Source organism: Dicentrarchus labrax, unplaced genomic scaffold, assembly GCF_905237075.1.
Source record: "Dicentrarchus labrax unplaced genomic scaffold, dlabrax2021, whole genome shotgun sequence".
Lineage (NCBI taxonomy): Eukaryota > Metazoa > Chordata > Actinopteri > Moronidae > Dicentrarchus > Dicentrarchus labrax.
This window is the reverse complement of record NW_026136701.1, coordinates 15,224,558-15,248,464: the sequence shown is the minus strand read 5'-3', so window position 1 is coordinate 15,248,464 and position 23,907 is coordinate 15,224,558. Positions and strand designations below refer to the sequence as shown.

General features: G+C 41.8%; 1 protein-coding gene across 2 annotated transcripts in view; it reads left to right on the top strand.

The window, feature by feature from the left end:
- The first annotated feature begins 209 nt into the window (after window positions 1-209).
- The window catches only part of LOC127362604 (solute carrier family 22 member 23), a 35,210-nt gene continuing 11,512 nt past the window's right edge, over window positions 210-23,907 (top strand). Inside the window, exons 1-6 of one of the 2 annotated variants that reach the window (XM_051398571.1) lie at window positions 210-448; window positions 557-1,122; window positions 8,193-8,296; window positions 8,417-8,571; window positions 22,009-22,177; window positions 23,655-23,782. In XM_051398571.1, the coding sequence (XP_051254531.1) occupies window positions 682-1,122; window positions 8,193-8,296; window positions 8,417-8,571; window positions 22,009-22,177; window positions 23,655-23,782 (997 nt within the window). In that variant the 5' untranslated portion in view covers window positions 210-448; window positions 557-681. Of the gene's footprint in view, window positions 449-488; window positions 1,123-8,192; window positions 8,297-8,416; window positions 8,572-22,008; window positions 22,178-23,654; window positions 23,783-23,907 lie in introns of those variants that run through there. The other variant, XM_051398561.1, reaches the window with a different exon arrangement.

Below are 23,907 nucleotides of genomic sequence, written 5' to 3'. Positions count from 1 at the left end.
CACACAACTTGGGAGCCTGAGTAACACAGAATCAACAACCTGCTCATTAATGAAAAACAAACAGAAACCACTGGTGTCCTCTTACTGATTATTATGAAATCACAGTAATATTGTTTTTTGTTTGTTTTTTTTAATAATAAGGGACTTTTTGCTCTACTTCTGCACCGAAAATGAGCAATTTCTTTCAAATCTGGTGACCAGTGGTTACAGGTGGCCATATTGGGTGTAGAGTGAACAGCACACTGCCTTTATGGGCAGGTGTGTTACCTGTGACTCCCTCAGGAAGCGCTCCCGAGGGCTCTGGCTGCCACAGCTGACCGACAGAGAGAGAGAAAAAACCAATGAATCAAGACGACGGAAAAGATCATGAAATAGTTTTGCTCGCCATTTGCTCATCATTTCATTCAACAGCCCTCTTTTTGGGGGGTTTTCGGAGCTTGAGCTTGCGGTCAGTCCCGCACGCACGGGGGTGGTGGTGGTGGTGGGGGGTGGGGGGTTGGCAGGCGGAGGGAAGTGCTTCCTGATAATAAAGAGGTGCGTCTTATTTCCATTCCAGTGATTGACTGCGCACGGCTTTCACCGCCAGAGCTGGGGCCACTGACGCATTGTGGAGTCGACAGGGGGTAGCACTGCAACCCCGGCTTTCGCTACACAACGGAGGCATCTATCGGCGAGACCGCAATGGCCGTGGTGCAGCTCGACACGGAGGACCATCAACCGGAGAACGGCTTCGTGTCCCCCGAAACCACGTCGGCGGGGCTGCTGACACGCATCGACGGCGCCGTGCTTCCATTCCTCGGGGGATTTGGGAAGTACCAGAAACAGCTGATCGTGCTGACATGGATCCCGGCGATATTTATTGGATTCAGCCAGTACTCTGATAATTTCCTCCTCGCCCAGCCGAACAGCACATGTGTCCAGCCTTTGGCAAACCTGACTAATCAGACTACGGGTCATTCTTCGTTGTTGGGCAGCCCCAAAAACACCAGCGCCCGGCCAGCTTATATCTATGCCAATGGGAGTTACGGCGGCACCCACAATGACACGCACAACATGCAGTGTACTTGCGATGAGTGGACCTTCGAGCTGCACACGGGACTCGTGCAGAATGTTGTTACCAAGGTAAGGATGGGCATCCTCTCCATCATATTGTGTCATGCATATGCGATACTCTATCCGCTCTGATCCTCTTAGGATCGATTAGTGAGAGGGAGAGATTCTGGCACATATCAACACTACACCCATCCTTAAGAGAATATCACTTTAAAGCTGCAGCGCACTCGTGTTCATATACAATAGTGCGCAAGGCTTCTGGATAGTGGTTGTTGTTATGCCTCCATTGTTGCATATAAGGCATGCGTTTCTGCACACTGGCTGAGTGAGGTGCTTCTGTTTTCTGGAGAGCCACACATTGGCTCACTTTAAAGTAGTATGTTTGTGTAGGTGAGAGCCTGCATCCTGGTGACAGTGAGTCATCGCAACAGCTGACACAAGTGTGACCTGTCACAGAGGGGTGCCACCATTGGCACACTGGGCAAAACTGCCAGGGCTGGTGGAATTTGCCGGTTGTCGTAATGGACATAATAAACACGGAGCCTTTGATTTGGAGCAAAGGTCATTAGTGCCCTCTCTAGAATAGTGCAACCCCCAGCCCTTGCCAAACAGCACTGGCCCTATCACTGCTCTAAACAAACACCAGTGAGATATTCTTATGGCTTAAATTCTGGGCACTTTTAGTGTTTGAGTGTGGATTTACCTCCTATTACATCACCATAATGTTATGGTATTCCTTTCTGTGCAGGCTCGGGCTGAGGAGACAGTATAGGCCAGCCATCAGTCTGCTAGCTGGAGGAAGAAGGGTTATTATATCTCATTATGCCTATCATTCTCCCATTGTGGATGCTGCATGCTTATATCAAGATATCAAGTTTTATTTTTGCGGGGGGGAAGGGTAAGCATGAAACTTTGATCCACCGGGCTCTCTGAGTACACTTGACATTAACGTTGATGAGGTAATGAGATTTATCTTCCAAGAAAAGACTTATCACAGAGCACGATTAAGACTTTATAAACAGAACAGATCAATAGGCATTAATGGTCAGCGTGCGGTTATTGGCTTAGGAAAAGTCAAAAATGTGGATGGATGTGCCGATAAACTCCCATAAATTGCATTTTTATCCACAACATCTTCAGCTCTGAAGAGTTTGGCACGCAAGCCGTGATCAAAAGGCTTATCAGAAAGAGTTGGATCTGGAGCCCGGCTTTGAAGCCTCTCTGTGCTGTAGAACGGGGTTGTGGCACCCTGAGCTTGTGTCCACTGTAATGCCAACAGCCCATCTGCTTATCACCAACAATGTCCCCATCTAAATAAAGCATATAAAATGCAGTTGTAGCTTTTTAATGCAGCCATGAGCCAAGGGTGGAAAGTTTCATTCTTGATTTAATTTACTGTCCGCAGGGTAATTTGGGGGGGTGGGGTTGCATGAACTAAGCCAGGCTAAATGGATGGAGGCACTGAAAAACCTACAGCTGGATATGAAGTCATATGCTAGGGGGAATCGATTGGGTGTATCCATATTACTAACATTCAAGAAATGTCTGTTCTCTCATGGGTAGAAAACAAACATAAGTTTTTAATATGAAGGCTTTGACTGAAACGCTGCTGGCTCTCCTGTCATGCTGGCATTGTAACCTGTAGATGCTAATATTTGTGTTGCCTTTGCACTCATACAGAGAATGTCATGTTGACACTACTACCACGTCAGATCGGTGACAGGCCCGAGCAGTTGGTTAAAGTGTCTCTGGCTGTGCTCGTCTTCCCTGACCCATACGGTCTGCATTCTGACAAGGTCACCGTCAGGAGAAATTGAATCAGACGGCATGCAGACGAATCCCAAAATGGAGCCAAAAAAATGAAGCAGGACTGAGTGTCCAGCTTGTCTCTTTTGACAACCTGTCCCTCATTCTGCCAAGGCCTCTTCTGTCCGCCACAGCACAGATAACTAAGATGGGATGTTACAGCAGGAAGTGATGACTTAGCATTCCTCCCTGTGTTTGGATTGCATAGGCATAACTGCACATGACTGCACTCAGCTATCTGTGACATTTGATCCCTAAAAGGCAGAGCAGAGTGCCAACACTGAGGAAAATGTGGTAGTGTCTCTGTCAAAATGTACCAACAACACATTCAAACCCCAACGACTCTGCCAACCCTTCATATCACACGTGGTAAACACGTAAATGACATGTAAATGCGCCATGGTTATGCCTCCAGAATCAGTGGCACAGGGATACATTTATCTGCTCATTTCTTTCTATCTCAGGGTGTCACAGAAAAAAAGCTTTTCATGGAGGCGGTTGGAGGTTGAGCTGGTGGTGAAGGATCCAAAGTGGTTAATGTGGAGACCCATCCTAATTGAGTATAAGCTCTCCTCAGGGTCCGTCTTAATTGGACTGAGCCTTAGAAATGAGAATGTATCATTACTCGGAGATAGATAGTCTCTCTGCAACCTACCCTACTCAGCTCCCATTCAGACAGGATAGCAGCTGCACACACCGACCGAAAAAAAAGGCCTCGAGAACCTCTTCAAAGCAAAGATTAACCTCTACACCGATCCCCTGTGAAAGTTTGGTTCTTGCATATTAATCAGAGACACTTGCCGCGTACGGACTTATGATGATTTTAACATCTAAAACTGAATTTAGGAATCCCCTTTTGTAAAACTTACAAACATCAAAGAATGGTGTTTGGATAGAACACAAATATAGAACGCAAAATAAATATAGTTCAGATGTATAATTAATGTCTTCAGATGACTTGTTTTGTCCAGCCAACAGTCTAATACCCAAAGATATTACGTTTAAAATGATAATGTATGGGCGCCCGGTTAGCTCACCTGGTAGAGCTGGTGACCATCTACGGAGTTGCTGCAGCAGCCCACGACTCGAATCCTACCTGCGGCCCTTTGCTGCGTGTTATTCCCTCTCTCTACACCCCCCTTTCCTGTCTATCTTCAGCTGTCACTATCAGTAAAAGGCCAAAAAAATACATTTAAAAAAACTTATATTGTTGATGTGAGAAAAGCAGCAAATCCACATCTTGACTCTGGAAACAGTCAGTATTTGGCAATCGATTATCAAAATTGTTGCAGGTTATTTATTTATTTGAGATGATACGTCGATTAGTTGATCAACAGAAAAACAATAGGCAACTATTTTGCTAATTTGTTAATCAAAAATGCCAAAAATTCTGTGGTTGCAGGTTCTAAATGGTGGGAATTTGCTACTTTTCTTATATGTTAGATGTGATAGTAAACAGAATATCTTTATATTATATCTTTATATTATATTATATCATCTGAAAGTGTTGGGTTGGTCTTTGGGGAACTATTATCTTACATTTTGTAGATTAAAGATTATTTTAATAATTGAGAGGAATAATGGGCTTATCAGGCGATCGATAATGAATATAATCGTTAACTGTTATAATCGAGACTAATCAATAACTTGCTTCCGTTCTACTTCAGTATACAGTTATACTGTATGTCAGTGTATGTCAGTGCCACTTTTGTGTTCTGTTTCTTAGAATGTAGGCTAGAGTATTGTACGTAAGAGATAAGGAAGATATGTTGTAAAAGCACATTAGTGGGTACACCCAGACCCAGTATCGCTGTGCTGGAGGTTGCACACCCATAGATCCGAAAGATGATACTGTAGTTGAACACCCATGCAGGCCTCTCTGATCTGTGTCCCTTCATACTGTTTACCCAGCTGGTTGGCTCCTTCCACAGACCCCGGATCAGTGTGGGACACTTTGAAACGGTCTCAGCTGTCGAAAGGCGATGACCCCATTGCAGATACCTAGTCAGCACACAATGACAGCCACTCAAAGCGTCAGCTGTGAGGAAAGACGCTTGTGACCGAAAGATAAAACTCTGTTGAGGCTTCATGTGTGTGTGTGCTGCAGGCTTGTTCCTGATAAGTGCTGTTTTGTCAGGGGGAGGGGTAGGACATTGTGAGGTCTCTGACCCTCAGCCGTGGGTTTAAGTTTGTCTTAGGATAGTGTGATGGAATTCAGGCATTAGGAGTGTTGCCCGGTTGTCAATATATATCAGGTCTCTTTGGTGACAGATGTGTAGTTATGGTTCTGATAACAATAGAGGCAATGAATAATAGATTGAAGGACAAAGGTTTGTCATTTCACCACTTTGTCACTACTTGAAAATGTAAATGCCATCAACCTATGTGTCAAACATGTTCGCATTTTACATTTGACATGTAGTATAGTCTGGATGTTTGTCAGTTGTATGACAGTTGAAACATGGTCACACCTAGATAATATAAACATGCTCTCAGGCTGTAAGTCCCTCAGGCTATATCTGCAACGCCAGATATCTGTGTATGGTTTCCCTCTTGACTTCTTTTTAGCACAAAGCTGCAAAAGAAAGTGAGTGTGTGTGTATATATAGTGTAGATTTATCTTTTTGCTCAACCTCCTTTTTAGATAGTTCTTTCCCTTTTACCCTCATCTAGCTAACCACATTATAGGATTTCAACCCTTTCTTGAGGCAGTGATGCTAAAACTTGCACTTGGAAGCAGAAAGAGTCTGATAACCACGGCGAGGGTCTGTTGCTAGGCAGTAACTATGCAGCAGTCTCTCCATGTGTTTTCTGCCTTCTCCTCACAACTGCTTTTAAGCATCTCTCTCCCTCTCTCCTTTAGCCTTCTATCCTTTCCCATACTTTCCTCCATTCTTTGCATTTCTCTCCATCTCTACGAATGTTCGGTTTCTATGTTATATAATCTGTAATTCCTCCCTCCTCCTGTGCTTTTCTCCAACTCCCTCCCTCCACGCGTGCTACCCCTCCTATGAACCCCCCCCCCCCACTCCACCACTCTGTAGTTCAACGAGTGCAGAAATGTGCAGCTGTAGTAGAGAGCGTCTTCATCGGAGCTAATGAGACTCGCTGGTGTACACTGACCATTGGTGGCCAGTCTTTGAGAGAGGTCGGCAGACGACCTTAGGATTTTAACTGATTTGCTTTTGGCCCCTCATTGTTCTGCATTTTCTGTCAGCTAATAGATTCACACATGTCTAAACCCAACTCTACACAGTGACTTCTATTCATTACTCCCAAATGAGTAAGACAATAGCAAGAGAGCAACTGGCAGTAATAATAAGCGCGCAGCAGACAAGCGGCGTGGATTTGACTAATGCTTGGACTGAATTGCAGTTTGCTTGGATTTCTTTGCTCTGCGATAGCTGAAAATCTGTCCATATCTCTTTCCACTTGAGCTAATAGCAGTGTGGATGCCCATTAATGATGGCGTATGAGCTTGGTCAGAGTGTTGGCCGGGAGAGAAAACCTGGTTAATAATATATGTGAATTGATGCTTTTAAATAAAACACATTAATGATACTTTGGCTGTCAAAATCATCCATGCCCTGCCCATTTGGCCACGCATTTCAACAGCACTTAGCACTTGTGCTGCTTATTGTCTCTGGCATGTTACTTGGGAATGCTCTAATGTTAGCATTTTACAACATTGGTCATCTGTCTGTGGCCCCCCGCAGATGTATGTTCTGCACAGTCACCAAGCAGTCATCCGGCCGTGCAGTGTTTGCATAATCGCAGACTCGGAGTATCATTTCAGTGTATATTCCAGTTTGTCACAGTCTCGGGATAGGGCAACTTCAGCTTTTTAAACCCCCTTGGTTGTGCGGTGATTGCGCAACAGGAACTTGTTTGCCTCCCACTGCCTTTTTCTCTGCTGACATCGATACTGAAACCATGAATGAGTGGCATGCCTGGATCATGTGATGGCCGGGTGGCTCTCGGTAATCCTGGAGCGTTCCATTCTGAACAGGTCACCATAGCAGAGGTTATGAGAGGTTAGAAAAATGTAAGAACAAACAACACTTTGTATTTCAAGATAAGGTTGAGCTGAAATAAATATATTTTTAATGTTAAACTATATGATATTTGGTTTATAGATGAGGTCAGTGACAATTGAAGTCAGTGTTAAACAGCCTCCCTAACACTATGCACCTGGCATGGCTACAACGCCCCTGTCTGCTCCTTCCTGCTGCTTGTGTCAGCACAGACAGCTGGAAGGCATATGGTGCCAAATAGACCCCTAATATCCACCTCCTCGCCGAAATTCATCTTCTTCTCCTCAACTACACTACAAGGAGCATTAAGTTATATTGTCCATGGTAGACGAAGTTGCAGGGTTGGGTATATCTTTTTGTGAAGTGCCTCCTAAAAGCAGTTCACATGCATAAGAACACTTCCTGCTGCCCCTCTCTCTCTCTCTCTCTCTCTCTCTCTCTCTCTCTCTCTCTCTCTCTCTCTCTCTCTCTCTCCATTTGCATTAACTTGTTGCTGCTGTGGGAAGAAAAAAATAATCAGGGTGTGCTTGATTCATTCAAAAGCAGGCACACACTGCATTGTTTGCAATCTAGGAATCCCTCTGCTACTGGGGTGGAGAGTTTCAGTCAAAGATGAAAATAAAAACGGGCAGTTGACCAAAATGCTGTGTACCATTTTGGCACACAGCAGAGAAGGCATAAGGAAATAAAGAAATGTCACATCATGTATAACCAGTGATTTCTGACTCAGGAAAGTATTGTCTAGATAGCTGAATACCTGATTAAGATGTTTTTAAGATGGGTTTGCAAAAAATTTGTACATTTAGTGGTTGCAGAATCACTATTTTCAAGACTACTCATTTTTTGTGCCACATTAGCTAATAACATATTAGCAAATAAAAAGTAGTTACTCCATTAGATAAATTCTCAAAGATTTTTTTTTGGGAACACTGAGCCTAAAGACTAATAGTTAAACAATAAGCAAATACTTTTTTCAAAGTGCTTACAGTATGTTCTGTGTAAAATAATGTCTGGAATAATAATTAACAAAGGAAAGATATTTGTTGGTGGCATATCATGTCAGTGTTCATATTCAATGAAATACCAGGAAGCCCTTCTATTACAGACTGTACCCTTCTCACATTTCAGTGTTGTGTGTTTTGAGTGGTAATAATGCACCATAAATAAGACAGACCTAGAGGAGACTAAGAGTCAATAGTAAGAAATATGTCCTTCTCAAATATTTATTTTTCACTTCCACTTTTTTTTTACTCAGCATACATTTCTGGGAACTAATGTCTGGTTTATTTGTCTCTACAGTGGAGTCTGGTGTGTAACTCAGCATGGAAAGTCCACATCGCAAAGTTTTCTCTGTTGGTGGGATCCATCTTTGGATACCTGGTGTTTGGAATCCTTGCTGACTGGTAAGAATTCAGTTCTTGCACAACATAAAGTCTTATGTACAGGTGTATAATATTGAAACCTATTTTTTTCACATTGAAGGTGTCCAAAGTTAAATATAATTTTTTACCTTACATCCATAGGTTTGGCCGCCACCCAGTGCTAATCATATCGGTGCTGTTCATGCTGGTGTTTGGTCTGACTGTGGCCTTCTCTGTCAACGCCTCCATGTTCAGCACCCTGCGCTTCTTTGAGGGCTTCTGCCTAGCAGGGATCACCCTTTCCCTCTACGTCCTCAGTAAGTCTTTATCTCTCAAATAAAAGCCTCTTTGTTATTGTTGCTACGCCTGTCAAACTTTCCATTGTAGCAGAGCACATATGCAGTTTACGATGACAATGTTGGCAGTGTTTACCGCTCGAAATTTGCAGTACATTTAGAAACAATGGGCCTTAGATTTCACAAAGAAGCATACCAAAAGCAGGACCCGCATTTCTAGACCTTCGATTAACAACTGGCTTTTTAATGTTTCCAGCTTTTTCAGGTAAGTTAGGTTGAAGTTGCTGGAGTGTAAACTTCCCCAAATAAAGAGCAGGTTACAACTGTAGGTAGTAATAAGTTAGCTGGGCGTGCTAACCTTTGCATCTTGCCATAAACCAAACAAGTTTTTAACATGACACTCCAAACACTATATTGCTCTTACTGGAGTCCCATGCATACCACGGCATGCTGAATAATCCACATCCTGACTGACCTGCTGTGTCTAGTTATGGTTGTGAGCAATCCCTGTTCCTGGGAGGGGTTTTGGCAAACAGTCAGTTGACATGTGAATACTTATTTTCACTGATATTACTGTTTTTGAGGCCAATGATAAACTTGGCGCAGAGACATTTAGCTTGAGGCCTTTGAGAGCAAGTTGTTGCTTTGGTTTGTTGCAGACAATCCTTGAATTTCATTGTTAGACAGAACAAAAGTGCTGATGAGGAATGGCACAGTAGTAATGCAGCAGTGTACTTGTTGAGCTTTGTGTAGACCTATTCCATGGTTACTTGACGATGTACTTGTTGGCCAAACTCGTTGGTTGACTGACTTGGCTACATGTCTAAAAACAAGGAGCAGCTTTTGTTGCACTGTAAGGAGACGTTTTCCTTGTTCCAGCTGAGTAAATATTACATTATAGATTATATTACATGATAAACATTGTTAAAAAAAACCCTGAAGGAAATGTAATTTAATACTTAAAAATATAGGCTTTTTTTTGTAATTTAAGACAAAATAACCATTGAGAAGAAAGTGATAAATGTGCATTTTTATCACATGCTTTTGAACAGCATTGTATTATGAAAATGCTGTGTATATTTGCAATATTCATTTTGCTCATGCTGCCCACTCTTAATCTTTAGTATCCTCCCACTGTTGGTGTTCTCATTACGACCAGACACACCTAATCAAAAGGCTATTCTACTTTAATACTTGTCTCTAGCTGAGGGTAGCATTCAGTTAAAAGAAGAGTAATTGTGGTGCAGTGACCTCCTAACATTTATTAAACTGAATGCCATTGTCAGGATAAATTCTCATTACAGAACAACTACCAGCCTTCCTTACCCTTGAAGTGAACTCTTTAATTTTCATTTAGGTCTGCCAGCATGTGTCTTTTTCTGAGATTTTAATCCTCGTTACTGCTAATCAATAATCTGATAACGACAGAGGGGGGTTTGGGGGGGTGGGTAGAGGCTGTAATGTTCTCTGTTCTATGAATCCTCTCTGTTGATGTGACCTTCTCCCTGCACAGCAAAGGTTTAAATAATTAGTTATGTGGGAATGTTCTCTTAGTTTGTAAAGAATGGGAGGGAGGGTACTTTTTGATAGCATCCTAACAATTGGCCGTGCAGTTGATGCATATTCTGGTCTGAGCGATGGATCCCTAAAAGCCTCTTTGGTCGCAGTAATTGGCCAGTGCAGAGGGAGGTCTGCAAAAGTGAAGGGAGGGGAAGATGAGAGGGACGGAGCAAGGGCGAGATGATGAAGGAAAGAGCCCTCAGTGTCCTTGTCATTCTAATTTACTCCACACTGTATACCTTGAAAAGCTTCACTGCACTCCCAAAATAGAATGACCGCTTAGTCTGCACGCGGGACAAAGGAAAAGAGGGTGGGACAGATGGAGGCAAAAGGGTGGAGTCAAGCTGTACAGTTCGGCGTCGTATCAAATTTAAATGAACTTGACATCTGCATCCATTGTTTTCACGTTAGCCTACAGTTTATGGTTCAGTAAATCAGTGGTTCTCAACCTGGTGGTTGTAACCCAATAGTTGGAGTTGGTGGAGTTGCATGGTAATTTTGTAGAGTCTGTATGTCTCTACAACTCTCACTATATAAGGTCATATAACATTTTTGTCTAATTTTTGCACATAGAAGAGTGTTCAGCCTATGAACTTTGCCCGAGGCTGGCAGTAAGAATCAAAAGTAAGAATAAGTTAAGAGAAAAATCATTCAGTTAGTTATTAAGTTGTACCAGTATAGCTTCCTTCTAAAAGTCATAAAAGTAGTTTATATGTCTTTCTTGTTTTATCTTGATGTGTACAAATATGCGCCAGTTAGCCATTGTGAAAGATAAGATTCATCTGAAATCTGCTCTGCATAGAGGACAATGTAGCTTGCAGCTTATGTTAAGGTAGAATTAAAAAGGCATTTGAAAGCATAAATCATATGCTTCTTTATTGGTGGAATATCAGAGCAGCTCAGCAGTATTTGACCATTGTGACTGATCAAAAGGAAACAATATTTGAATATATCGCTTATAGTTTCACCAGCAGCAGCAATGATGCAACAGGGCTGCGTTCCCTCCAATTATTGTGAGCCAGAGTAAAGATTTCTATTTCCCACCACTTATATGTCCCTCTCCTAGCTTTCTCATTACTCTTTGTGTAGTTTTGACCGTTTTTTCTTATTCTGCTTCTTTTCTCAGTCTCTATCTTTTAAGTCTACCTTCCCTGCCTCCATCTTCTGCTCTACCTTTCTCTACTATTTTTACATTCTTTGCATTTCTCATTCTTCCATACAGTCGGCAATCTGCAAAACTACAATACAGTGATTGCAACGCAAATCAAGTAGTGACGAACATTTTCTTCAGTAATGTTATGAAAGGTTAATACAGCACCTTGCAATCATACTCAAGTACCTTTGCACTTGAACAATGGTTTAGTGGGCTAGAAGTTGCCAAGAATATCTAAAATATGATGTTTATGGGAAAGTAACTCTAGAAGTGGTTACCTTGTTCACCCTGACATGTGAATGCCCAGCATTTAACACCATAAGCAGGATTATGGAGTCCATGCATCAACAGCAAAGTTCTTCATGTTTCCTTGCTTCAGGCTGAAACAGGTAATTATCATTCTGGCTACCAGTTCCTCACCTAACCAGCATAAAAGGAGTAGTCAGCCACAACAGTTGTCATCTAATCAGTCAAATATAGTTCCTCCTTGCAGTTGTCACAGGCATCTCCGTTACATTTGAACACTTATTCATAAAATGATAATCAAACAAATTTCACCACATACACTGTTCCATTATTTTTACAGTTTTTAGTGTCCTTATGATTCTCTGGAAATTATAGCTCTGCCTATGAGTAGCTTACTGTGGCGCTATATTATAAAGTCAACTTGAGCAGAACTTGGACATGTGTTTATTTAAGCTTTGCATATTTGTGTAGGTTTTGTGTTTGCTTTACCACCGCCCTTATTTCTGATCATGTGTGGCCTCTGTCACATGCTATTTGCCCCGCAGCCTCTCTCTATTGACGAAACTCCATGAGAGCAGCTCCAAGAGTAGGAACACAATGGTTCAATAACACATTACTGGAGAGAATCAATCGTTTCATTTCAAGGCATTCTGTTTTATTTATTGCATTCGCGTGAAAGTTGGCTACATGCTAAGAGTTTAGCTGATATTTCTTTATAGTCCCGACACTGTGACAGTCATATGACATTTCTGCATGTAACATTATGAACCTCATGACCCTCTTTTGTGGCTTGCTTGGTTTGACTCTGCTTACAAAGAAAAGTGAGAGCCAAGTCCCAGCCTCGGCTGTGTTTACACTAGAGACTTTACACTAATCCCACCTTTCCCATCCATGCATGGGCAATTAAGTCTTAGTTCATGGATCTTGAAGGCTGGGCGCCATTATATGCCATCACTTTAATCTAGACAGTAGCAATATGATAAATGCAATATTTGTGTTTGGTTTGACAATTTCATACATCCTTGTGTGAATGCAGTAATAAGAAGACAGCACTCTCCTGACCGCCTGTGTGTTACCTCATTTTGGAGAAGGCGTCAATCAGGGAAATTCACAATATGCATGAGTCTCTTTTAAGTGTGTAGAGCAATTTACACACAGCTACAATCCGTTCCACCAGAATGGCCTGTCGACTGCGGGGCCCGACATGGCTGATGTGATGTGACACTTGTACGCTAACCGCCACAGAGAGACAGAAAAAAAAAATGGGGAAAGACAATTGGTGGCAGGGTAGTTTCAGACAAAGGGAGAGAATGGAGGGCTATCAACTAGTGTGAGTAGAAGAAAAATGGAACTTAAAGGCTGAGAGGAATGTTGAAACTGCAGGGGATGGAGAAAGGAAGGTTTTTCACATGTGATTCTGAAGTGTGCTAGACTTAAGAGGCAGTGTGGTACAATTACACCACCACCGCAAGTGATAGTGAAGTGTTCCTGTATGTTAACATTAAGCCCTTTCATCTATAAACCAGGCTACTATATCTTTCTACTAAATTGATCTACGCAGGCTCCAAAATATAACAGTAGAAAAGCAAAGCCGATAGCTATAGAAAGTCATCTGATGCAGTGCTGCTATTTATACCCCCGTGCTCCATCAGAGTGTGCTAGCCTTTTTAGCATCACAACACCAGGCCGGACAGGCCGAGCCTCACAGTGCCTATAGCTCAGCATAATTGTGCTGCTCACTACTGCATTTTTACAGTAAACACCCCACCCCCGACCCTCACCTACTGCCCCGTCACATGCAAACATACTGCACATCAGCTTGCTGAGTCATGCTAACTGGCTGCGCCGGAGTGTTTGTGCGAGAATTTTTTCATCAGCTTGAAGACGAGGTGATTTGTGTTCTGGGGCAGTGGGGCAGAGATCGCTTTTTGTTTACACCGGTTATATCATGCATCCACATCAGCTATTTGGGAATAAAATCAGATGCTTTTCCAGGACATAAATTACGTTCTTCCCCTGAAGTGTTTTCTAACACCAAATATCAGTTTACTACTATTTTTACAGTGACAGAAGTAAACATACTGTATAGCTTATTGAAAGAATTGTGAGTCCCAGTGAGGTTTCTCTCTGAGTGTGTGCATGTGTGTGTGTATACCTATGCATGAGCTTAAAGCGAAATGTCTCTTCTCTCATCTCAAGTGGAATTCTTGCTGGCTTCCATGTCTGAATCAGAGGTGGCAAGCCTGTACATGTCGTGTGTGTGTGTGTGTGTGTGTGTGTGTGTGTGTGTGTGTGTGTGTGTGTGTGTGTGTGTGTGTGTGTGTGTGTGTGTGTGTGTGTGTGTGTGTGTGTGTGTGTGTGTGTGTGTGTGTGTGTGTGTGTGTGTCTGTGTCTGTGTCTGTGTCTGTGTGAGAGGAGCCTTGTTGAGAAAGAGAGATACAGTAGACAAACAAACAGGGGCATGCAGAAAGACGACAGACCACATGATTCTGTCATAGTCTCGAGTGCATACATCCAGAATCGCTTTGTGACTTTTTTGTCATTAACCTCTGACACACAGGCTCATGACTGCACCACTGTGGTGATCCAGAAGGTGATCTAATGGAGGATGTTCTAGGACAAACTCACGCTAATGGTTTGGGGCAATAGCCAGCTCAAAATGTTGTCATTATATTTTAAAGGAGCGTGTAGGATTCTGTGTCATCTAGCGGTGAAGTTGCAGATTGCAACCATTTGAATACAGCTCAGACTTCCAAGCGTGTAGGAGAAACTGGAGTTCCCGCTTCCCCATAGATGCTCATTCTAAGGTAACAAAAACTAAAAAAGTACTCTTATTTTCAGGTGATTTTACTGTAGTGAAAACATACCTATGAGTATATTCCATTTCTGTTTGTGGATCCTCCTAAATGTTACACACTGGACCTTTTTAAGAAGGGATAGCATATTCCTTTTTAGGTTTGATTCCCTTTCTCTTGATATTTATACATTAATGATTTCTGATGTGGTTTATATAGTATTAGTGCCAATTCAAATTCATTTGTGTTACTTCGCCTGTTGCTATGTGCCAGAAAATGCCATAATGGAACCGCTTCCTGCCCTCAAATGACCTTGTTTCCGAGGCTGATTTGTGGTTTTGTATTGAGTCCTGGCTAAAATGCACACTCCATACATTATTGTTGTTGTGCCAAGAGGCTTAGATTTTTTTTTAATTCCAGCCTCTGCTTATCGAAACTTGTCATGTCTCTGAGAGAAGATGGAAGGCAAGGAGAGAGAAATGGACAAAAAAAGACACGAGAGACTAAGAGTTATGAATGTTACATGACCCCACAATATGGTAATATTGCTGCTGACACGCCCACTCAAAATGTATTGATTGTGTGGGTAGTGTTTGCTGTCACTCCTTTTGGACATGTACTGGAGAAGTATGAGTAGATCACTTACACATATGCATACAGAAGACTACATATTACAGGGAAGGCGTTATAGTTCTTTGCTGCACTTTTCCATAACGTTTTTTTTCTTTTAAAGGTTTTGTGAAGTGTGTCAGAGTTATAGTTTGACTGCCCTTGGTGTACGAGTTCACTAAGGACACTCCTCAAGGTTTTAGCCATTCATTGCAACAATATTTCAGGGTGGCGGTTTTGCTCTGCTCATGTGATGCTTCAGAACAAATCCAGTCGAGCTTGATACACGCTGTACCTTAGCTTACAACCCCTCCGGCACAGCCTGATATACACCACATTTATTGAACATGAACACATATTAAAGGCTCTGGTGTTCAAATATTGAATGTGCACCATACAGTATGTATGCATGTATGAACCGTGTAGAGATAGGTGGTGGTCATATATGGTGGTTTATAATGCGTGTGGCTACAAAATAACTTCATACTCAGCAATCTTTTTTTTTTTGTTCCTGTTCTTAAGTATGTGTGTAAGTGAAAACGTTAGTTAGCACAGTAAGGGAATTTGAGAGCATTTCCTCTTTTTTTTTAATAATAGGAATAATATTCAGCATGACAAACCAAAACCAAATGTTAGCTCTTTTATAGCCTCTGATCTGTCCTCCATGAGATTTTACATAATATATAGTCATGTGTGTTCCCCAGCTTTGTCTTTCCTTCATTAAGACAGCTTCTCTATTCAGACAGGATGATCTGTGATGTATCCTTCCTGCTACAGTGCTATGCTGCGTTTTGTCAGGTTAGCCAGGTCAGGCCAGTCTTGTCCTCTTCACTGTTCCTGTGTTATTCTGTAATGAGGAGCTTTCTCTCTTGTGGTGCCTCCCTTGAAACCACAGGCATTAATCTCTGCTCACAGATGAGGTGCAAGGGGAAGCACAGAAAGATTGAAGCTCTATGTATTTATCTGTCTAAATGGCTTCCTTTGTGTCAATGTCAGATTCCTGTTTGTTGGTACAGTCTGACAGGCAGCAAGCGTTGTTTGCTTGCTTCTTACCTGTCTTGCTGTCTGTGTTTAAACTGTGTCTGTGCCATTGATGGGTATCGCTCAGTCTGGCCTGACCCGAGTAGTGCTTGCCAGATCTGGAAGCTTTTCATTTCCCATCATAAGGCAATGCCTCCCTGAGGACAGCAGCCACTCACACCAGTGCAGAGATATTGTTCTGCCATCAGACTGAACCTTACTAAGGCCACTTTTTATTCAATCTGAATGTTGAGAATGGTCCGACAAGGATAATTAAGTATACAGAGAGACGGGGTGGGCCGTAGATTGTCGACTGTGTACAGAGAACAAATGCTTTTTAGCCAATGAAAGGTATTTTCCATGATACACAGGTTGACCTGTCCTCATCCTTCCCCACAATCCGCTCTAGCAGTCTCCTGATAAATGGGTTAAGGTGCAGACTCGTTTTTTTCCCTCTAAGCAGGGTTAAAGTTCCCTTTTGTGTGGAGTTTGCAGTTTTGGTTGCTAAGCAGACTTCCTCACTTAACAGGTTAGGCCGCATGTATATCCGACATCTGTTTTTTTTAAATGTCTGTATTTTAGGAGACAGCTTGTTTGTTTCAAAGCGGACTGGATGACCTAATGGTGGTTTTCTAAATGGCCCAGAGTGGGAATCAATTCTAACCCTTGTTGTTTGTGAGAGACATTGCATGATCTATCCTTAAGCTATCTCACGCCACAAATTCCTGAGTGAAGTCCAGTGATTGGTAAAATCAGCACGGGCAACCTTTGCACTTTCTTTTAATGAGTATATAAAGAAATGACTGCAGTTGTAGTTCTCCTTTCGTCAGGCTGATGAATCTATTGTGTTGGGGCAATCCGGGAGTTTTATATTTATGTCAGAGTGTAAGCTGTGTATCAGTCACTTTGTATCTCCCGGAGAGCCAAAATAGCTTGGATTTGTGCTGATCTTTCTGTGTGTGGGAGGAAGTGGGTGGGCATAATGGGGTAGATAGAACATAACACAATCATTACCAAAGAAAAATACTCTTCTAGTGGTATTTTACTTATGTTTGATTGCTGAGAATTTCAGCACACATAGATCAAAGGAAAATGCCTGTGGCTAGTGAAGGCTACTTGGCATTCTTTGCAGCTCCAGATAAGGGACTAATCAATGAGTATGACCTTATTCTTAGTCAATAGCCCCTTTTCAGTGCTTGTAAGAAGGGAGGATACCTCAGGATATTTGTGAGCTAACACAATCACCGGATATATAAACAAAGACAAGAGAAAAAGCACTGTGGAATCTCCCTTTGGAGCATTCTTTTGGACGTTATTTGGCAGAGTAATTCTAAGTTAACTACAGTTTGTTCTTCCCCATATGTACCCAGAATCTTAATGATCTACCATCAGTGGGATATTGTCACTACACCAACTCCAGACAAATGCCAGGAACAGAGAAGACCAATCTACTTGTGGCTTTTAATTGACCTGACAAAGGCCTTTGACCTTGTGAGCAGAGGAAGTCTTTTCATGCTTCATCATAGCATTGGCTCTGTGCCATAGCTTTTTGGTTGATTATGTTCTATTAAAATGTGAAGGGTACCTTGTGTCCTATTCTCAAACAATCTCCCAATTAACGGTTAAACAGGGCTGTACACTCGCCCCCACACTGCTATGTGGTCACTACGTTCCACTGACATTGCAACTCCAGGCACAGACCAAGGTTCACTGGTTCCTTATCAGGGAAGTGATGTTTGCTGACAATGATGCACTGCTCTGTCACTCAGAGGAAACACTCCAAAAACTCATCAGCGGCTTTGCACATGCCTGAATTGAGTTTGGTCTCACTAGGCATTTCCATCTGAGGGTGCAGAGGTTTCACAATGTATTGATGAAGCAACAACAGAGTGATGTATTCTCGGTAGCCAGTAAGGTCTGGTTGAACCCCATGCAAACCACACACGAGGATGAAAATAAACCAGACCTGTGAGCTAACCAAGTACATTGTTATGTGGAAGCAACTGTGAGCACCTATCAGGAAGCGGGTGACAAATTACAAGCCTGAATATGTTGCTGGACTAACAGTAACAACTGCAGTTGCTTCCATAAAGGGCACAAAGCTGCTCTGGTTTGATGAGTCTGAAAATGATGTGAATAATATGCTATTATGGCCTTTACAGTCACCAGATCTCAACCCAATTAAACACCCATGAGAGATTTTGGAGTGATGTGGATGGTCAGACAGCATCTGAAACCCCACTCCTTTCCAGACATCAGATCTGGGGAACACCTCCAGGGAACACACACATCATCAAAACACAAATGTGTCCCTTCAGCAGAGCTTCAGAGACTCCTTGCAGACGTCCTTGTAGCGCATGGTCTGTCAGGATTGGCACAGATTCCACAATCCTGACCAACCCTGTGCTACAAGGATGTTTGCGTGACATGAGGCAAGCACCATTGACACAGCCTGATAATCAAGACTGAATTGCCATTTAATTTTACTTCCTTCATTCAGGCTGGCATTGTGTTCATGTTTCATGCCCATTTCTGTTTGGGGACGAGAGGTTATTTGTTTTGCCATAGCCAATCAGTAGTGAGTGACTTCTAGTCCGACTACATTATCCTACTGATGCCATTTTCAATTGACACAGAAGCTATGGTAGCGATAGCTAGGAACTTTTTCACAATGATAGAAGAAATATGCCAATTCCAGAGTTTCAACAACCTGTACAGCTGTGTTGATCTTATTCATGCTTGTCGCCATTTTCATGGCCATTTGTCTGTCACTAATTTGTGTGTGTCTCCTTTTTTATTTTTTTAAACCTACCTATAAAGCTTTGATTGGACAAATGTCTAATCGAAGGAAACCGCCATTAATAAGCACAACAGACCTATTTTGATTTCTGAACGAATCAGATATGTGGGCAGTGATTCAGAGGTCTGGAACCAGGATATCGTTGATGCTGAGGCATGCTAATTCCCAGCAGTAGATGTAAAATATGTGGGAGGAGAAGAGGGAACACAGCTGAGGGATGGCAACTGCAATGCAGCTGCACTTTGCTTTTCACCTGTGACACCTTCAAGAATGACTGTAGCTCCAGACTCTACAGTCATTGCAGGTGCTGCTAAAAATAAATATATTATTTTATGCCATAAAAATTAGGCACAGCAAACAAACCTGTTATCTTTCAGAGAAATGCTACAGTCTTCCTGCCATTAAGTTATACTCAGCAGATTAAGTGGCCAGGATTAGGCAGTTAAAACATGGCATGGGGCCATATGGACCTCATATGACCAGTGAAAGGTCATGACATTAGCCTGTGGGTACTGGGAGTGGCTGCACTGAGTGCCTAGTGGTCAACCAATCTCTTTCACTTGCAAAACAATGGGCCTCCTTGAGTGAGCTGTGTACTTGACAGAAGGCTAGTTAGCAACTGTGGCGTGTGCCAGAGTCTGATTCATATTCTTGTTTTGCCAAAGTCAGCAAACCAGCCAAAGCTTCTTTGGGGATTATCAACATATTATTAATTGGCTATTGGCTTGATCACTGATGACATCACTTCCACTGCGTACTGTCCAAATGCATTTAAATGTGTCTATTTCTTACTTGTTTTTTCACCTCAGACATCCCCAGGTACATCTTTATTGTATGTGACATCAGAATAGTTAGTGGTAGATTTATGTCAGTAGAACACAGGCTGCAGCAGGGAATTGTGGGATTGCTGATCAGTGGGTTGTGGAGGATTAGGGTCAGCTGCAGTAAGGAGCTCAGGCCTCCTTGCATTTCTTTTTCATACTCTGCTGCTCATTCTGCAGCTCCATCTACATAACACGTGCCATATTTTATATAAATTCACACCTGTTTTAATATCTTTTATATTAAGTATATAGCTTGTACTGTCCTGAGTGTCCATGTGTGTTAACACTTTTCCATAGCCCACCACAGGATGTAGTTTTTTTTTCAGTCACAATGCAGTGGCCTGTTCAGTGCACATGACGCCTTATACATAACCGAAGAATTCAAATCCCATGCAGTTCATAACCAGTGAACCGTTACTTTTCTCCCAGCAGCACACAGAGAAGGGGTCTCGAGGTTAGTTGGTTCAAACTCAGCAGGTCTTGCACCCATCGCCCTGCTCCGAGCTCATTGGCTTTGTCATTCCAGCTGCGATAGTGTCTGTGAACAGAGAGCATTATTCATGTCCTCAGAAGGGGGCAAGTCCTAATTGAAATTCCGGTCCTTTCCACTGGAATGAAGCAGGGCCGCCGACACCCACTGTATTATGCTGGCCTTGTCACCTTGAAAAGCCCATCTGGAGACTGTTCACATTCCTGGGCAGCAGAAAAGACCCATTAGAAAAAAAAATAGTGATGTATAACAGAAAGGGACGAATGAAGCAGGAAAAAAGATTTGGGCAGTGTGAGAAAAGCAGCATTACAGTACTGTTCACTTTCAATGGTTTGATGTGAAGCCATCCTCTACACTGCAGTAACTAAAGGGCTGGACTGTCTGTGGTTGCTGGCTGCCAGTGTGGTGTGCATGCTAATGGCTGGGTGAATGAATCAGTGCCATTCTGATAGAGGAGAATTGAGTACAAGGAACCTCTTTCTAGTTAGTTCACTCTCACAGCAGCCTACTGTCTTGGTTTGTCTACTGTCTCTGAACAACAACTGTACATGGTGATTTATTGCCTTTATTTAATGTTGCTAAATTTGACATACACGGTACAGTAGGTCAAATTTGTTTTTGACACTGACATATCAATGATTTTTTAGTTAAGTGTCTATAAAATGTAATACATATTTAAAATATTTCTGTCACAATTTCCCAGAGCCGAAAGTAACATCTTTAAATTGCTTCTTATGTCCAACCAACAGTCCAAAACCCAAAGAGATTCAATTTATTCTTATATAAAATAGAAAAGCAGGAAATGCTCACATTTGAGAGGCTGAAACTAAAGCAAATGTTTGCTATTCTTGCAGGTTAGGTCACGTAACAGTTTTAAAATACATACAAATTTTTCAACATTTCTTTTAATTAACGTAATATTTCAACACTAATTGGCGCGCATTTCCCTTTTACTGGGGTGTCACTTGGTCCAATGCTGGTGTAGTTAAACTAACATGAGGTGTTTCTTTGTATTAAAAGTCACAGTATTAATACAGTAGTAGTCATAATGTACAACGGCCTGGGAATTATGTCCCATTACGTGTCCTCATGAGTATCATTGTCAGGATCCATGTTCTGGCCTGTCTGCCTCACCTTGTCAGAGGTGATGTTCTGTTTCGATGGTTGATTCATCAGCTCTGACCTGTTTTTGTCAGCATGAAAAATCACCAAATTAGGAGCCAGTGCTCTGTTTACATAAACACTCCTAAGTTGGGTTGCACCAGCTCTCTGTGAATCCATTTCCAAGTTTGTGTGTAAACTCTCCTAAGTTCTCACTAACAACCAGCTAGTTTGAAACTAGTGATTTACTAAATGTGCTTGCACCGTTAGAACTTAAGAAATGCCTTAGCTGGTAAAGACTGCTAAAGTCTCTGTAACATCACAGGCTGTAGCATGACATCCAAAAAGTACAAAAGGCAAGCAATACATTAAACTTAACTGCCAATGATTTGTAAAAGTGTGTATTACTTTGCTTTATGTAATCTAAATGATACTTTACTGTAATGGATACTGTATGTTTTGCATTTAGTAATAGTCATGCAGTTTGGAACGAGTGGGGAAATATCCAATTGTACTCCAATTGTAGCTGACATTTTTAACAAAACATAATATTGTTATTTTTTGGAAAATGTCATTAAAGATCTTCCTACCTCTCTCACAAACAACAAGGGTTAGAAAGGATTACCAAGCAAGATTAATTGGTTCAGTTAGCTACACAACAGTTTCACCTGGTAGTCACTGGATGCAAATACTTGGCTAGTAATACCAAATCTCTACCTAAGAATTATTTTATGTGGTGCAATCCGTTTTAATTTAGTTATCCATAATTGTCCTCTTCATTAAACTGTTACATTATAACTATGTTTGTTGCAGAAAACCTTAATAACACGTTTGCTTCTCTCTCTCTCTTTCTCTGCCAGGGATTGAGCTGTGTCTGCCGGGATGGCGTTTTTCCATGACCATGGTGGCCAGTTTTGTTGTGTTGGGTGGTCAGCTGCTGATGCCTGGGGTGGCATACCTCTGTCGCGACTGGCAGGTACTCCAAGCTTTCATCATCTGTCCCCTTCTGCTGATGCTGTCCTACATCTGGTAAGGAAAAGACCCGAGCATCTGCTGCACCGTTTGGCAACAACTTTTCTTAATTTTTTTTCTTTTTTTCTTTTTTTTTTTGTTATTTGTTGAAGTTTAAAAGGTTTCAGGTTAAATTCTACATGAAACTCTTCCACTGCTGAAATGTGACAACTGGAATGAAATTCTACATGTGTTAGTTCCAAAAGTGTTTTTCATTGTCTAAATAAACCCCAACAACATTTTTACAGATTGACTTGGTCCAAACAAAGAAGTGGAGAAAGTCTCCAAGGACATTTTTCAGCAGTGAATTCCCAGCTGAATTAATTGTCTTATCGTTAACTCATTTGAAGTGACCTCTACTGTGACTGCAGTCTCTTTTGCGAAAGCTCAGGCAATAAATACTCGTGTATTCACCACCATTTATTCTACGCTGGTGTGTACAAGACCACTAGAAGAAAATCCAGGAATATAGATTTTTATCACGTAGCATGAAAGGCCTTTGCTTTCTTCAATAGTGCAGCTGAAGAACAAATGGGGTTTCCACTCAGAAACAGTCAAAAGTACTCACTAATCTGGTTGAACATAAATGCTGGTGATATAACTCTCTTCAATCAGTGAGCAGAACAGTTGGGGGGGTTGATGGGGATTTCGACAACGATACAGTCAGAAACCTTAAGCGCACATCAAGGTATGATGAATAAAAAAGCTGAAAAAACCTACAGAACTCAAGGACATGAAGCGGGCTGTGAAAGCGATAAGTCACAGATATTACTGAACATTGGGCAGTGAACTCAAACTAACCAACACTCTAGCATCTTTCCACACATAATAGAGCTCACACAGCACCCACTACTGAGATACACAAATACATCAGCAAGCTTGAGTCAGCCTTCTCAAGAGGATTCTGGGAATTTTTCAAAACTATGGACCCATGTGGACCTTCTTGATTAAGCCAGACAGCGCTTATGGGCATATGTTGGATTCATCATCGCTGATAAAGGTGCTGACTTTGTAAATATAGAAGCTGATTTGGCTGAAGAGTCCAACGCTGCAGGTGATCTAAGTTTGCTGAACAGCTTAAAACTACACCAGCGAAAGATCATGAATCATGCCCTTTTACTTGCATAAGCATCTGTTCCAGAGAAATTCACCCAACAGACGCTATTATGGCATTGTTTTTGCTGTCCGTGTGTTTGTTTGTTGTTCCCAATTTCAAGACATCTGGTTAGGCTACTTTGAGTACTACCTGAACATTTTATGTGAGTGTGTCTAAGTGAGGCGGATTTCCTGTTAATAAAACAATTTTATGCCATGAAAGTTTTCTGCATTTCATTCAAAATATGTTGAAGTGACACACTGGTTAACAAAAAACCAAGATTCAATACTGCTAAGCCTCATTAAGAGAGATTCCAATCAGCTTTTTAAAAGGAGGATTCATTTCGTCTCGCTCATTATTCATGTCTATTAACAAGGACATCCCCCATCTTTCTGACAGGATCTTCCCTGAGTCACTGCGTTGGTTGCTGGCCACTCAACAGTACTGCCGCTCCAAGTGGATCATGGGATACATAGCAAAGAAAAACAACGTGAACATGGAGCTTGACGCTGATAATATCCTCACAGGTATAATTTCAAAGTAATCCACATTAAAAGGCTGCTTTTTACATTTTGATAATATGACTAATGTATGTATTTGTTGAAACATGTTTTTTATGTTAAACAGAGTCATTGTGTCTTCGTGTATTTTG